Source organism: Apus apus, chromosome 9 (assembly GCF_020740795.1).
Source record: "Apus apus isolate bApuApu2 chromosome 9, bApuApu2.pri.cur, whole genome shotgun sequence".
NCBI lineage: Eukaryota > Metazoa > Chordata > Aves > Apodiformes > Apodidae > Apus > Apus apus.
Window position 1 is genome coordinate 5,418,688 of NC_067290.1, and position 13,721 is coordinate 5,432,408.

Here is a 13,721-nt window from a genome sequence, read left to right on the forward strand (position 1 = left end):
CTTGTTTAGCTGCATCCCCAAGCCAGGAGGCAACTCAGTAAAAATACTGTGATTTTTCTGCCCGCCTTTCAGTACTAGGGCAGCTCTACAGGAGCTGTGCAACTGGGCTTGTTCTCTGTGATGGGTGCTACAGTACAGTGTGAGCGCTGGGATGTTGTCTAGGGGTATGTTGCCAGCCTGTTTGCACTGAGAATTTCCCAGCAGACAGTACAGGTGAAAGCCATTTACACAGCTGCCAGACACAAACAGGGCTGAATCAGAAGAAGCCAAGAAAACAAGCAGTGCAGCTCCAGAGAGTGCCTCTTTTATCAAACGTATCAGGATCCAGTCCTGAAGCTGAGTCGTCTTAAATCAGACAGCCCTCATCTTGTTGATGCAAATGCCCACATTCCCTGCCTGATGGCTGAGGTTATATTTAGCCATCTATATTAAATAGGCATGGCTGGCTTCTAGAAACAGCTTCTCATCTTGGACCTGGAGTTTTTTGGTCTGAGCAACTGCAGGCTGGAACATTTGTTGGTAATATTAATCATTTTTTACAGGTCTCACTGCAACTGTTAGTCAGATAATTACATGGGTTGAACCTGCAAAATTGTGCATGTCAATTCAGGAGAATATTTTTAAAATTAGTTACTGTATGTTAACATAATATACTCCATTATTTTGCTGTTTTGTTTTGTTTTAAGAGTACTAACTTATTCTTGCAACATATCTTTGCATCAGCAAAATAATGTGTTGTATAAAAGAAATATGTTTCCATGTGAATATAGTATACTGTTTACTCTAGAAGTCATATTTTATTAATACAGTGTTTTTATTAATATAACACTGTCACTTCTTGAATTTTAATATTAAAACCAAAGGTCCTCTGATTTATGTATTTACCATCTGGCTAAGTTATTTAAGTTGCTTTTCCTTATACATTTATATGTTGTCCACCTCTTGCTATTTCTTTATTTTTTCCATATCAGTATCTAAGCACGTGCACTGCCATTTCTGAAGATTTAACACTCTCTCAATCACTCTGACGTCTGTGTCTCATTCAATAATCATATCATCTTAATAGCAGATACAGTATGAATGGAAACAATGGAAAGCTTTTTTACATTAGGAAATCCTCATCGTATTTGCTTACAGCCTAACAAAGGGAACAAGCATATAGTGTGAAGTCAAATCTACTGACAATCACAGAAACAAAAGGAAAAAAAAAAGAACTTTTAAATTATTTTTTTTTACACTAGAAAAAAACTTTGGATTGTAATTTTCCTCCCCAAAAAGGGATTTTATTCACAAAGGGGGAAGGAGGATAAAGCCTGTTCCCTAAGACTTGCCACCAATGACAACCTGAGCTCTTGCAGAGGTGTGGTTCAAATCTGCTGTTGCGTTAGGAAATATTTATACAGTATAGCCAGTTCAGTTCCATTCCTTTGGTTTTTGGTATACAAAACTTGCAGTAAGAAACTGAGTTCAAGATGTGACTGAAGGAAGTTGCTAAGATTTTAATATGCCTTGAAAGAATCACAGAATTTTTGGGGTTGGAAGGGTCCTTAAATATCAAATTCCAACTCCCCTGCATGGGCAGGGACACCTCCCACTAGAACAGGCTGCTCAGCTCCCCATCCAACCTGCCCTTGAACACCTCCAGGGATGGAGCCCCCACAACATCTCTGGGCAGCCTGTTCCAGTGTCTCACCACCCTTACACTGAAGAAGTTACATCTGATCTCTAAACTAAATCTCTCTTCTTTCAGCTTAAAACCATTACCCCTTGTCCTCTCACTGCAAGCCCCTGTAAAATGTCCCTCCTCAGCTTTCCTGTAGCCCCTTCAGGCACTGGAAGGCCACTGTGAGGTCCCCCCAGAGCCTTCTCTTCTCCAGGCTAAACAACCCCAACTCCCTCAGCCTGTCCTAAGAAAACTGCTCCAGCCCTCAGATTATTTTTGTGGCCCTTCTCTGGACACGTTCCACCAGCTCCACATCTTTCTTGTGCTGGGAGCTCAAGAAGACATAGTGTGTAATTTGAGTTTTCCAAGATTGCGGGTAATGTTGCCTGTACAGTAACTAATTAAATCCAGGGGAATGGGAGAGCCCACCTAATGTAGCCTGTCCTGGTGCTGTCACTGAGAGCAGGGAAGTTGGAAAGCTGAAGCTGTGCCCATGCACATCACAGCTTTCAGTAGCTTCAGCAGTGCAGGGTGAAGCTGAAATCCTGAAGTCCTGATTGCATCTTCACTGAGCCCAAATAACAATCCCATGAAAATTATGTCAAAGCATCTGATCTCTTCCTCAAATGGGACTGTAAAACCACCTATGAATTGTGTCCCAGTGCACCATACAGGATTACTAGATTAAGGCAGAAAAAAAAAAATACACTTCTGAAACTGGCTTCTGATTCCCAGATCCCGTGACATTTTTATTTTGCATAAAAATTAACTGTGGTGAGATACTAATTAAAACAGAATTAGACCAATTATAACATCTAGAGACCTAGCACACTAAAATAGGTCAGGGTGTTTTGCAGACTTTAAGCATGCAGTGCTGTTACACTGCACATTGTTTCAGGAGAGCACATTGCATTAAATTAATACACTAACCCACTTTAAAAATATCTCTATTTGCATAATTAGTGGCATGTCTGAAAATATTTATTGAAGGCATGATGCCCAAGTGCACATGCCTGATAAATTAACCCTTGAATGTCTTAATCACCCCATGGCCCATTTCCAGCCAAGAAACATTCACATTCCAGTCCCGGATTTATTCCGTGCAGTTCATTCAAGGGCACATGTAGAACTGGGCAACCAGTTGGAGGACCAACTGGTCCCAGCTGGAGGACCCATTTTTTCCACACCCAGGAATGCAAGGACCAGGGCATGATCCTTCACAGTGGAACCTTGTGGGTCACTGTTTTGTTGCTCCAGATTAACCCTTCTTAGTTATTTGCAGAGTAGAAAATAAAGAGGTTTTGGAGTGAAATCCCAACTCAATTGAATTTGGTGGCAAGAAAAACTCTTACGGATTTCTGCAGGGCTGGAATTTCAAACTGTGTGTTTGTTATTTGGGATCCCAGTTCTCTAGTAGATCTCTTAGGTTAGCTCTTTCATCCAGCCTGAGCATGTAGGAACTGAGACTCACTTCCTTATGAGGGAGATTTTTCCAAGGAAAGGCTGCTCTCTGCACTTGGCGATGGGGTCAGGACTTGAGGGTGGAGTTATTTTCTGCGGGTTTTTGAGTTAATTTGCTACTTTGTGATTCTTCTTCTTTTCATTCTTCTTTTAGTTTTTAAACTTGCTTTTTCTTGCAGACCTGCAAAGCCAGTACACTTAAGCTTCCATACTCATGCTTCTTTCTGAAATGTTTTGCTTTAGTTTTTTAACTGTCCTTGTGCTGTGAACTTTGCAGATTTGTTTATGAGTGTCACGTGCTTCTGCTACATCTGCATTGTCACTGTTATGGTATTTTTTCTTTCTGTCTGTTTCTTCCACAGGAGTTTAACAAGTAATCTGCCCAATGTGAATCTACCAAATGTGAATCTCCCTAAAGTACCAAATCTACCAGTTAACATCCCACTAGGCATCCCACAAATGCCTAGCTTTTCTGCACCGTCATGGATGGCTGCTATTTATGATTCTGAGTGTGTATTCAGTTCAAATTAGATCTCATTTAAATTTAAAGTAATCTTGGCATGGATATGTATTGTTTGTTTCTGTGCATTATATAAAACTTTAGAGTGATACAGTTAATTAGATGTTTTCTGAATGAGACACTAGTGAATTTCTGGCATGTGTATTTTGAGGGGTTTTTTGGTATAAATCTTGAAAATTTGTCTTACTCCCACTGAGAATTTGGGCAAGTATCTTGCTTTACAAAATAGCTGTCAACAATGGGACATGGTCTGAACAACATACGAACCACAGAACTTACAACGTGATGTTATGTGTCTCAGCAGAGAGTTTTGTCCAAAAGAGAAGATGAACCAATTTCAGTGCCAGACAACCAATTTCTGTGGACCAGATGTAGATCTAAAAGTTAAATTCATACAATGCAAGCTCTGAATTGCCCAGATAATAGTTTTTGTCTTTATTTTGAAGAAACAGTTTAACAAAGAGAAACACCCTGCAACAGTTTTTACTCACATTGGGGGAGGCACCAAGAGAAATTAAAGCTCCACAGCTGTCATCACAGCCTGAATTATGCCATGACCAACTAAAAATACGTATTTTCAATGTGAGCTTTAGATTATGGCCTGGAAAATCAGGCACAGTATCATAGCAGTGCATCTGTAGGAACCCTGTGCTCTGGGCTCCCAGCTCCCGGTCTGAGCATCCCAGGGTGCACAGGTGGAGCAAATTCTGAGCACGGCTTAAGGAAGTTCTTTTCTAACAGCATACTTCCCTTAAAAGTCAAAGCCATCAAGCAGTGTGGAGGGTGATGCACAGTGGGCTCAACCCAAGTCTTGGTGTTTGAGGATGTCCCAGCACAGAAACTATGAGCTTGCCAGTTCTCCTTCTAAATTCCTAGATAGTTATTTAGGGTTGGCATGGGGTGGTCTCAGCCAGCACTGCATGGATGTGTTGCTTTTCCCTACCTTCTCACTTAGAAAACCAAAGAAGCCCCCCCAACCTACCTCCATCACTGTTACTGAAACACCCTTGATTACATCTACACCTGGAGTCCACCCAAACTCTGTATTGCAGAGCAGTTCTAATGAGCCAGAAGTAAAACAAACACTGACATTTGATTTCTTAGTAGATTTTAAAAACTTTTCAAATATTAGCAGGGTCGTTTGTGTTTCAAAGCTATACAACTCATATTCATGCTAAGATAGCTATATTTAAGGCTAGCTTAGGCAGTTGTCTGTTAAGAGTACTTGAAAGTTTTAATCTTTCTCTGTGCATGCTTTGTGGTATCGCCCTTGAAAAGATAAGAATCATGTCATGACAGAAAATTGGATAATCCCTCTGAAAATGCTCGAGCATCAATAGTATATTGCAACCTGCCTGCGTGATTAGAGCAGTTGTGATGCTCACAGGCAAAATATTAACATTGCATCTTGGAAATTAAGATACTATTTTGTTTCTTTGCATGGTGTCTTAATCAAAAGTGAGGAGAAGACCAAGAATAATACTTAAAACATTTTGCAACCAAATGAGCATCATAACCTTGATGTAGTAAATAACAATTCTTGTATTTGTATGTTTTTAATAATTTAAAACAGAAATTCATGCAGTTCCAAAACTGAGTTTAGGCTGTTAAAGCTTCTTTATAGCCAAGCACAGGTTTGAACCGGGCGAAACTAAAACCTGGTGGTAGATGCACACCTGAGACTGCTGTACAAACTGGTCCCCTGGTTAAAGGAAATGCCTGATTCTTTATCTTTTCATCTCCCTGGTTTTCTTTGACTCACCCTTCCCCTCCATCAAGGACATGTTACCTGTTGCTTAGTGTCAGCTACGTTTCTCCTTCAACCGAGACAATTCATTCTTTATCTCGTTGAGTCCGTTAGCACAGGACCCTGCAGGACCTCTCTAGCATGTTGGGACTATGGTTCTTCCCTGGCAGTAGCCATGTCTGCATTAGCTCCAACCTCCTCTAGCATTAACTCAATGCAGCTGGCATCTGTCACGATAGAAACACCCTCAGCTGTTTCTATAGAGGATGTCAGCACAAGTGGTAATGCATGGTGTGTTCAGTACCTCCTAACTTACCGTGTTAGCATTAGTGGTATGCGAGGAGGGGGTTGAAACTCTTGAAGCTCCCTTTGGTAATTGTCCTGGAAAAAAAAAAAAGGAGAGGGAGAAGGAGAGAGGGAGAGAAAAGGGTTATGGATGCATAAATTTCTCTGCGCAGACAGAGCGCAATCCAGATCTGTATTTTTATTCTGTAAGTGGAGGTTTGAGATATAATTATACTGTGAAAAGAGCTGGTGTAGCTACACACTGCAGGACCAAAGCCTTCCATCTGAGCAGGGGTGTGGGTATGAGAATATACACTTGAGAGAGAAATTCAGAGTTTTGTGACAGACCAAAGATGTTGCAAAATATATATACGTATATATATATTTTAATGTAAATTTGTTGTCCTGTAGATGCCTTCGCAAGAGGCAGATTTGTGAAAAGGTGCAGGGGTCAATCCTGCCAAAACTCCTAGATATGAGATCTCTAGTGCCCTTAGCTCAATTGATTTACCCCAATTTTTTTTCAGCTGTTCAAGAGATAAAGCGTGTCCTCGCTCACCACTTGTTAGCACTGTCCCTTACCTGGAAACGGGGGCTCACTGGGGGGGACAAAGCAAACTCAAGATGTAATTTGAAAAGGGGAGAATTGCATGAAACCCTAAATCTTAATAACTGCATACAGTCCAGTATGGCAGTTATTATTGATCAGGAGTTTTCTTCCACAATTTCTAGCCTTAATTCTTAATAATCACATATGTTAATGTGGCTATTAACTAAGGCTGATTTTTACCATACATTCTTCCTCTTAATATGTGTAACTCATAATGTTGTCTTACTCATCTGGTCTGGAAAGTTTTGTGGGTTATGACAGCAAGGTAGAATAGGCAACTGTATGGTAAAACTCAAAATCCTGATGGTGGAGATTGCCAGCGTTGTCCTGTGTATAAAACTACTGTCTGCTCCACACTTGTTGCAGGAATGGTCTCCACATCAGGTTACAAGGAGCCTGATGCCACTTATGACTTTTGTTCTCATTTTGCCCTGCCAGCAATGGATCAGGCACCTCAGAAGATCTGTTCTGGAAACTTGATGCCCTACAGACCTTCATTCGGGATTTGCACTGGCCTGAGGAGGAGTTTGGGAAACACTTGGAGCAACGCTTGAAGCTTATGGCGAGTGACATGATCGAGTCCTGCGTGAAGAGGTACGTGCCCACCAGCAGACTGGCCACAGTTCTCATGGAAGCTCACAGGTTCCATTTTTTTTTTTCTGTCTTGTTATCAATGAAGCTTCACTTCAACCACTATTTACTAGCGGACCCAGCTGATCTCTGCCCAGCACAGATGTGGTGGGAAGCCACTCTTTGCTGTGAATTGTGGACTCTCCCAAGCAAGCACTTCACTGTTGAGATTCTGGAGAGAGCATATGCAGACTAAGGCCATACATCACCCATTCTTTCAAGCTCTGTAGGCAACTACTTATTTTCAATGCTGCACATGAAGTCAAGTCTTTGTAAATGCAGTTTGGAGATGGCAGGGTTGAGTGCTGAAAGCAAAGCCCAAAGTACAATCCCAGCACCCCCCTAGAAGAGCACAGATCCATGAAAAAAACAAGCAAAAAAGTGATCCCAGAAAAGGAATGTTGTGTAGCTTGGCACACAGGCTTCACATATGCTGTCATAGCATCATGGAATGGTTTGGATTGGAAGAGACCTTAAAGATTATCTATATCTAACCCCCCTGCATGGTCAGGGACTCCTCCCACTAGGCCAAGTTGCTCAGAGCCCCATCCAACCTGGCCTTGAATGAGACTGAGAAAAAGTGTCCCATTAATGGAAAAAAGATGTTTTATCATCAATCATGTTACAGGATACTCACCTGCAGATCTTCCAAAACACAGAGATTTCCTTAAAAAGCTTTTAAACATCCAGGCAGCTGTCATTTTGAAAGCAAAATGTTAAGGCTAAATTTCCAGCCTTTCCACAGTCATTTAAGTCCACTTGGCACTAAAGGTGATGAGGCAGAAGGAAGAAATTAACTTTGCATTCCATTGTGCATAAATTAATATACAAAGAGATGAACCAAAGGAAAAAAGGTTGCCAAATATAGCTGGTACATGCTAATATTAGCTGCAGTGTGTGAGGTGGCTGTTCTGTACCACAATTGTCAGGCCACTCAGCAAGTATGAGCGTGGCATTTATTGTTCGCACATTCCTCAGTCTGGATGTGCCACGTCACCGTAGCAGAAGGCATCTTTGGTCCCTGAGATGTAGGCAGGAGACTGCCCCACTGGAAGGCAGACAGCTTGAGATTTGCTCTCTCACCGTGCTGGAGTAAACCCCAGTGCATTTTAAGTGCAATGAGATGGTCATGATGTCATTGGCATCAGGTTGGATGGAGCTTCAAGCAACCTGGTCTAGTGGGAGGTGTCCCTGCCCATGGCAAGGGATTTGAACTAAGTGATCTTTAAGGTCCTTTCCAACCCAAACCATTTTATGCTTCTGATTGAGCAAGTCCCCCATTATTGTAGCAGCTTGTCTTTGGTCCCTTAGCTGGCACAAACGTTGTCAGACTGCTCTGTAGGAGCAAACCCAGAGCTGGAGCTCAGCTCTTTGCTTGGCCCCCAGCACCACCGGCAAAACACTTATTTTCCCTTTTTTATTTATTTTTTAAACTGGAACCAAGGCACTTTTGCTACACCTGCAGTGCAGTTAAAACTGCATGATCTATAGAAATCAGACCAGGTTAGCTCAGCTGAGATAACTGGGAAAAATAAGCAAGTTTCCAGGTACATCTGAAGAAGGGCTCATGTGCCTGAAAGCCGGGGGTTTTTTCCCAACTGCTTCAACCTTTCTACAAATATGTTGCCCCTCTGTAAAAACCTGGCCCAGCTCATAATGGTATGACTATATATAATGGTTTTGAGCATAAGTAAGTAGGAACATGCTCATCTCTGCACAGAGATGGAAAATCCCAGTTGCTTTGGGTCCTTTCGGTAATTATCAAGATTCTAGTCCCCGAGTCCAGGCTAAATCTGGCACTGGTAATTAAATCAGTTCAAATGCCACTGCTGATGTAAACCAATATGCTGCCTTCCCTATTTATATCACCTGCAAACAGGGCCTGGCTAAGGTTTCTTTAGCAATTTCAGTTTGACACAACATTTTTCTTCGCGTCTGTCTCTGAACTGTTGAATACCATGGGGGAGCCACCCCGCCTGCCACGCTCGGGTGTATTTCAGTGCTGTCAGGAAAGAAGCCCTTGCAAGGAAGTCCTGTTTGGCTAATGAATCTGGGCAGGAGGACCTATGTACCAGCTCAGATCTTAGCCCAAGAAGGGGAGTTTCACATTTGTAAATGGGCCATCTTTTGCATAACCCTTGGGGGATCTTTCAAGATCAGAGTTACCCCTGAGCTGCAGTTGCTGTTATTTATTATTTCTAAAGCTCCAATGTTAATTTGTTGGCAGATTCTGGCTGATGTGATAATTGTTCTGTGCTGGTTAGATTAGTGAAGTGCTTCAGGAATCTGCAGAGGGGCTCCAAGGAAAGGCAGGGCAGCGCCCACCGTACTGCAAGTATTCTCCACATTAGAGACACAAATGCCTTGGTATTTTAAAACACATCACAAGATCAAATCCTGTCTTTGTTCCAACAAAGCTCTTGGTGTAACACAGTTTGTAACTGGCAGGGATGTCAAATGTGAGCTCAGGAGAGCAGAGGGGCAGAGCTCATGCAACGTGGGCTCATGTGTTCATACATGCACAACAGCACCCGTGCACATTTTGCAGACGTGTTCTGGTGAGTATGTAAGGTTCAGGGAGGCCACTTCTATGAACCTAGGAGACAATTAGGAACTTTCAGCAAGCAAATACAGTCGTGTAGATCTAAAAATGCAATGATCTGACAGTGTCCTTTCAGTCAAGAGATGAACGTGTTTCTGTTAGTTGTAGTTGATATCATGGAGCAATAGGAGCTTCCTTTAATGCGTCAGGTTTGCTCTTTGTCTGTGGTTGTAAATCAGCTAATGCCACCAAATTATAGGTGTACATTGACACTGCTGGTTGTAACATCATCACACTGTTTATCAAGCATGAGAAAGTCATCGTTTCCCTGAAAGTGTTGCACTGTTTATAAATAGTGTGTATTCTGGAAAGTAGGTTTCTTTTTAAACTGGAAAATCAGTTTTATTGAAAGCACATTTGTACCAAAATACACTATAATTCTCCCAATAGCATTCAGCTTTCTGGTTTTTTGAGCTTTCTTCCAGGATTGTTTCACGTTATTTATTATTCTCTTCAGTATGCTTAAAAGCAACTGAAATGTCTTTTTCTCTTTTCCTTAACAGAACCAGGATTGCATTTGAAGTAAAGCTGCAAAAAACCAGCCGATCAACAGATTTCCGAGTCCCTCAATCAATATGCACCATGTTCAATGTCATGGTGGATGCCAAAGCTCAGTCAACAAAGCTTTGCAGTATGGAAATGGGCCAAGAGGTAAAAATGCAGGTTCTTCCTTTCACAGCTTTTAAAGGCAATGTCATGAAATTTCCTGTCTTCTGTTGTGCTAGTTTCAGAGGCGTTATATCAGTTGTGGATTCAGCTTTTCATACCAGTTATGGATTTAGCTTTTCATAGAGAGTGTGCAAATAAATATGCAGGGGGTCGCTCTCAAGTAAATGTCATGAAAGTAAACATTTGGAATCCTTGTCACTTAGGAGTGACTTTATGCAAGGACTGTGGTATGCATAAAGTGTCTCTTAAGCTTGTTTGATGCATGATGACCATGTATGTTGAGTCATTAACTGCACCTTGGAGCCAGGTGTCAGCAACATACTTTCTGTATATGACAATTTTCTGGAGACAAACATAAGGAAAACAGAATTGCCAAGTTGTTGCTGTGATACTTGTAAGGAAAAACAAACAAACAAACAATAAACAACAAAAAAACCCACCCAAATAGATACTTTCCAAAAGTAGATTGAAATTCCAGCTGCTGTGCCTTCCCTTATTATTGAGTATAATCAGCATGCTTGATGACCCTGCATTTCCAGGTTCTTAATGACTCAAGTTTCCAAACACCAGGACTGTTTTAATTAACTGCTGATGCTTTTTTTTTTTTTCTTCTTAAGCCACAGTTTCAGGTTGAAGTTTCTGTGAGTTGATCTATGAATTAGAAAGACATGGTGAATTGGACTAGATTAAATGCATCATAATGATAATTTTGCTACAGTGGCTTCAAGCCAAATTAAATATTCATGTACCAGTCTAGAATAAATTCACAAATACTGTTTGGCTCTCCTATGCTGCTGCTTGTCAGCATTTCCTAGATAAGACCTTTCACTACAACTTTTCGTTGTCAGAATTTTCAGTGAATCGCTGCAAGTTGTTTTCTCTTCAGTTGTTTACCTCACCCTGTTCCTCTGAGATGACTTGCTCCAAAGACTACTGCCTGCAGCAGGGGTCCTTGCCCTGACGTCAGTGGTGTTTGGATCAATTGATCTTTTTATTTTTCTTATACATGTTTCAGTTACAGTATTTTATTTGTGACAGTCACCTTGTGAGAGAGGTTTCATACTGCTCATCATCAGGTTCTTCCTTCGTCCTCCAGGTCAGCTCAGGCAGATCTTGAGTGGGCTTCTGTTGGTCAAGCCTAGACATGAACTCCTCTACCATTTTCTGTTCCATATTCATACCCATTTATCTCCCCAAATCCCTCAGCCTGCGGCTGCTGCGACATCTGTCCTAGCAGCGCCCCGTCAGCCAGGAAGGGCCATGGTTGTGATGCTCGCCACTGCAAACCAGGGTCAAACCCTTGTGCATTGTACTACCGCAGTCGACAGGGACATTTTGCAGATCAAGCAGACTCTGATATCATGACAGAGCAAGCTCATTGCCTTCATGAAACTCTCAGGTTAAGTGTTCAGACAGCATGAGACTGATGATAACATCCGCTGCGCCTGGTTATAGTGTGACCAGGCACTCGCCGCATCATTCCATGCTACCTCGAGATGCTCTGGGCTTGCCAGAGTTTCCTCTAAATTTTGAGGGTCAGTCACGTTGCACATTGGGCCTGAGTCAAATTGCAAGTGGGATGAGAGTGGACGGCAGCATGGCTGCTCTTCTGCTGTCCTGGGCTGCACAGGGAGTAGCTCTGCAGATCTGGAGGTGTTTGGTACAGCAGCGCCGAGACAGCCTGACTCCTGTGGCAAGCAGCAGTTTCTGGGGCATGAGCTTTTTAACAGATAACTGAACTAATAGACCTGTAAAGCAGATGTAAATTATCAGTGCATAAGTTACCATTTAGGGCTGCAGAATTTTATACACCCTCCCTTTTTTCTTTTCTTCCTTTTAATGAGTGTTCCCGCCTCCCCCTCCATTCGCTCATGCTATTCCATATGTCAGCTACCTCCTTCTCCTCTTCGTGAAGCTGTCTAAACCAGTGTGCTGAGATGCTCATGCCGGGGGGTAAAGGTTAAGATACAGATCTGTAATTACAGCCCATGAGAGGAGGACAACATGCCAACCCACCTCTTCCAATCCCCAGTGGAAATTATGAGGCAATCAAATTAAGAGCAGAGGGATGAGAAACCAGGTTTCAAGACTGTGTTTTCCTATGTAACTGGGAGAGCTGGGTCTGTGCATCATTCAGTCCGTCAGACCCAAATCCCTGGCAGCTGCTGGGGAGGGATGGATGGGAAAGACAGAGGCAACTTGCTGTCCCAACCCTCCATCAGTGCCACAGCTGCCGCCTGGGTCCTAAAATCTGTGGTCCCTTTGCAGACAGTTCAAGAGCAGCCAGAAGGGCTCGTGCTGCCCACTGCTGTGTTCAGGCATTTGCCCATATCTAACTGGAGAAGTCATCTTTATTAGAAACAAACCACTGATTTTTCTGGTGGTCCAGGCTGTGCTTGGTCAGAGACTCTCTCAACACATTATTGGATCTCATTCCTGCCGTTTCCCTCCCACCCCAAAGGCCTTCCCTTTAAGACTACCTTAAGTTTACACTCACTTTAACAGATACTTGGATGCATTTTGTGAGCATTACCCTGTGAAACAAACACCCATCATTTCATTTCCATTTCCTTGTCTCTAAAGGCAGCTGTTAAAACATTTGGTAAACATACTTTACCATCTTAAATATTTATTTTTCCTCTGAATTTTTAATACATCTAAGGGGATAAATGTATGTATTAAATGTTTCTCAGTTGGTCTAGTATGTTTCTATTTAATATCTAAGGTCAGATGGTCCTTAGAGAAATACAACGTACACACAATCTGTTACATGACAAGGCAAGATACTCATCACATAAAGTCAAGTTGAATCATTGTAGTGCACTGATTATGGATTGTAGTAATTGAGCTAATAGAAAGCTGGAATGAACTCCATCGAAAGCAGGGGCTGTGCTGGGTAAAGCAAACCAATTATGTGATCTTTAACCTTGAGCGTTTTCATAAGCAACGTAGAAGGAGCTGTTAGAAACACTGGTGTACGAGCCAGGCGTCTGTGAACGCAGCACCAGGCGGTCGTTTTCCAAACCGCCGCCTTCTCCCACCCCATCCTGCCTGGGGCTCTTCTCCCTGACATGGAGCTGGGGCTGCAGCACGGGCAGCGCAGGGTGCTCGTGGCTGTGGGAGCTGGGGCAGGACCCCCAACCTCATGGGCTCTCTTCTACTCTGGTCCTGGCACCAGGGCTGAGCCTGCCCCAGGGATTGCAGCCGTGGTGGGAATGAGCAGCTGGAGTCCCACCAGCGCTGCCCTGCTGCACCCACAGGGTCCTCGCCAGCTCTCAGGGCTGTGGTTTTATTCCATCACACCTTTTATTTGCTTTTAAAGCAAGCTTTTGCTTGAAAATGCATCTGCCAGTGCGTTTCCCAGTGTACTGTTTTGCATGTAGCCAGCCATTTTTGAGTTAAAACTCATGATTTGCCCAGTGAAGGCAGTTAGCTGAATCCTTGGTTGTGAGGTCTTCCACACACACAGAAAATGCAGCAGCAGAAGGAGAATATTGTGGGGAGAACACCCCCAATATATGCACAGTCCCTTCC

At 42.6% G+C, this 13,721-nt stretch overlaps 1 protein-coding gene across 11 annotated transcripts in view; it reads left to right on the forward strand.

Annotated features, from left to right (window-relative positions):
* Positions 1-13,721, forward strand: part of CADPS (calcium dependent secretion activator) — a 215,961-nt gene that overhangs the window by 168,826 nt on the left and 33,414 nt on the right. For 7 of the 11 annotated variants that reach the window (XM_051627715.1, XM_051627717.1, XM_051627719.1 and 4 more), the window contains 3 exons: positions 3,487-3,633; positions 6,725-6,880; positions 10,022-10,169. In XM_051627715.1, coding sequence (XP_051483675.1) covers positions 3,487-3,633; positions 6,725-6,880; positions 10,022-10,169 — 451 coding nt within the window. The remainder of the gene's footprint in view (positions 1-3,486; positions 3,634-6,724; positions 6,881-10,021; positions 10,170-13,721) is intronic. The other 4 variants (XM_051627722.1, XM_051627724.1, XM_051627723.1 and 1 more) reach the window with 1 other exon arrangement.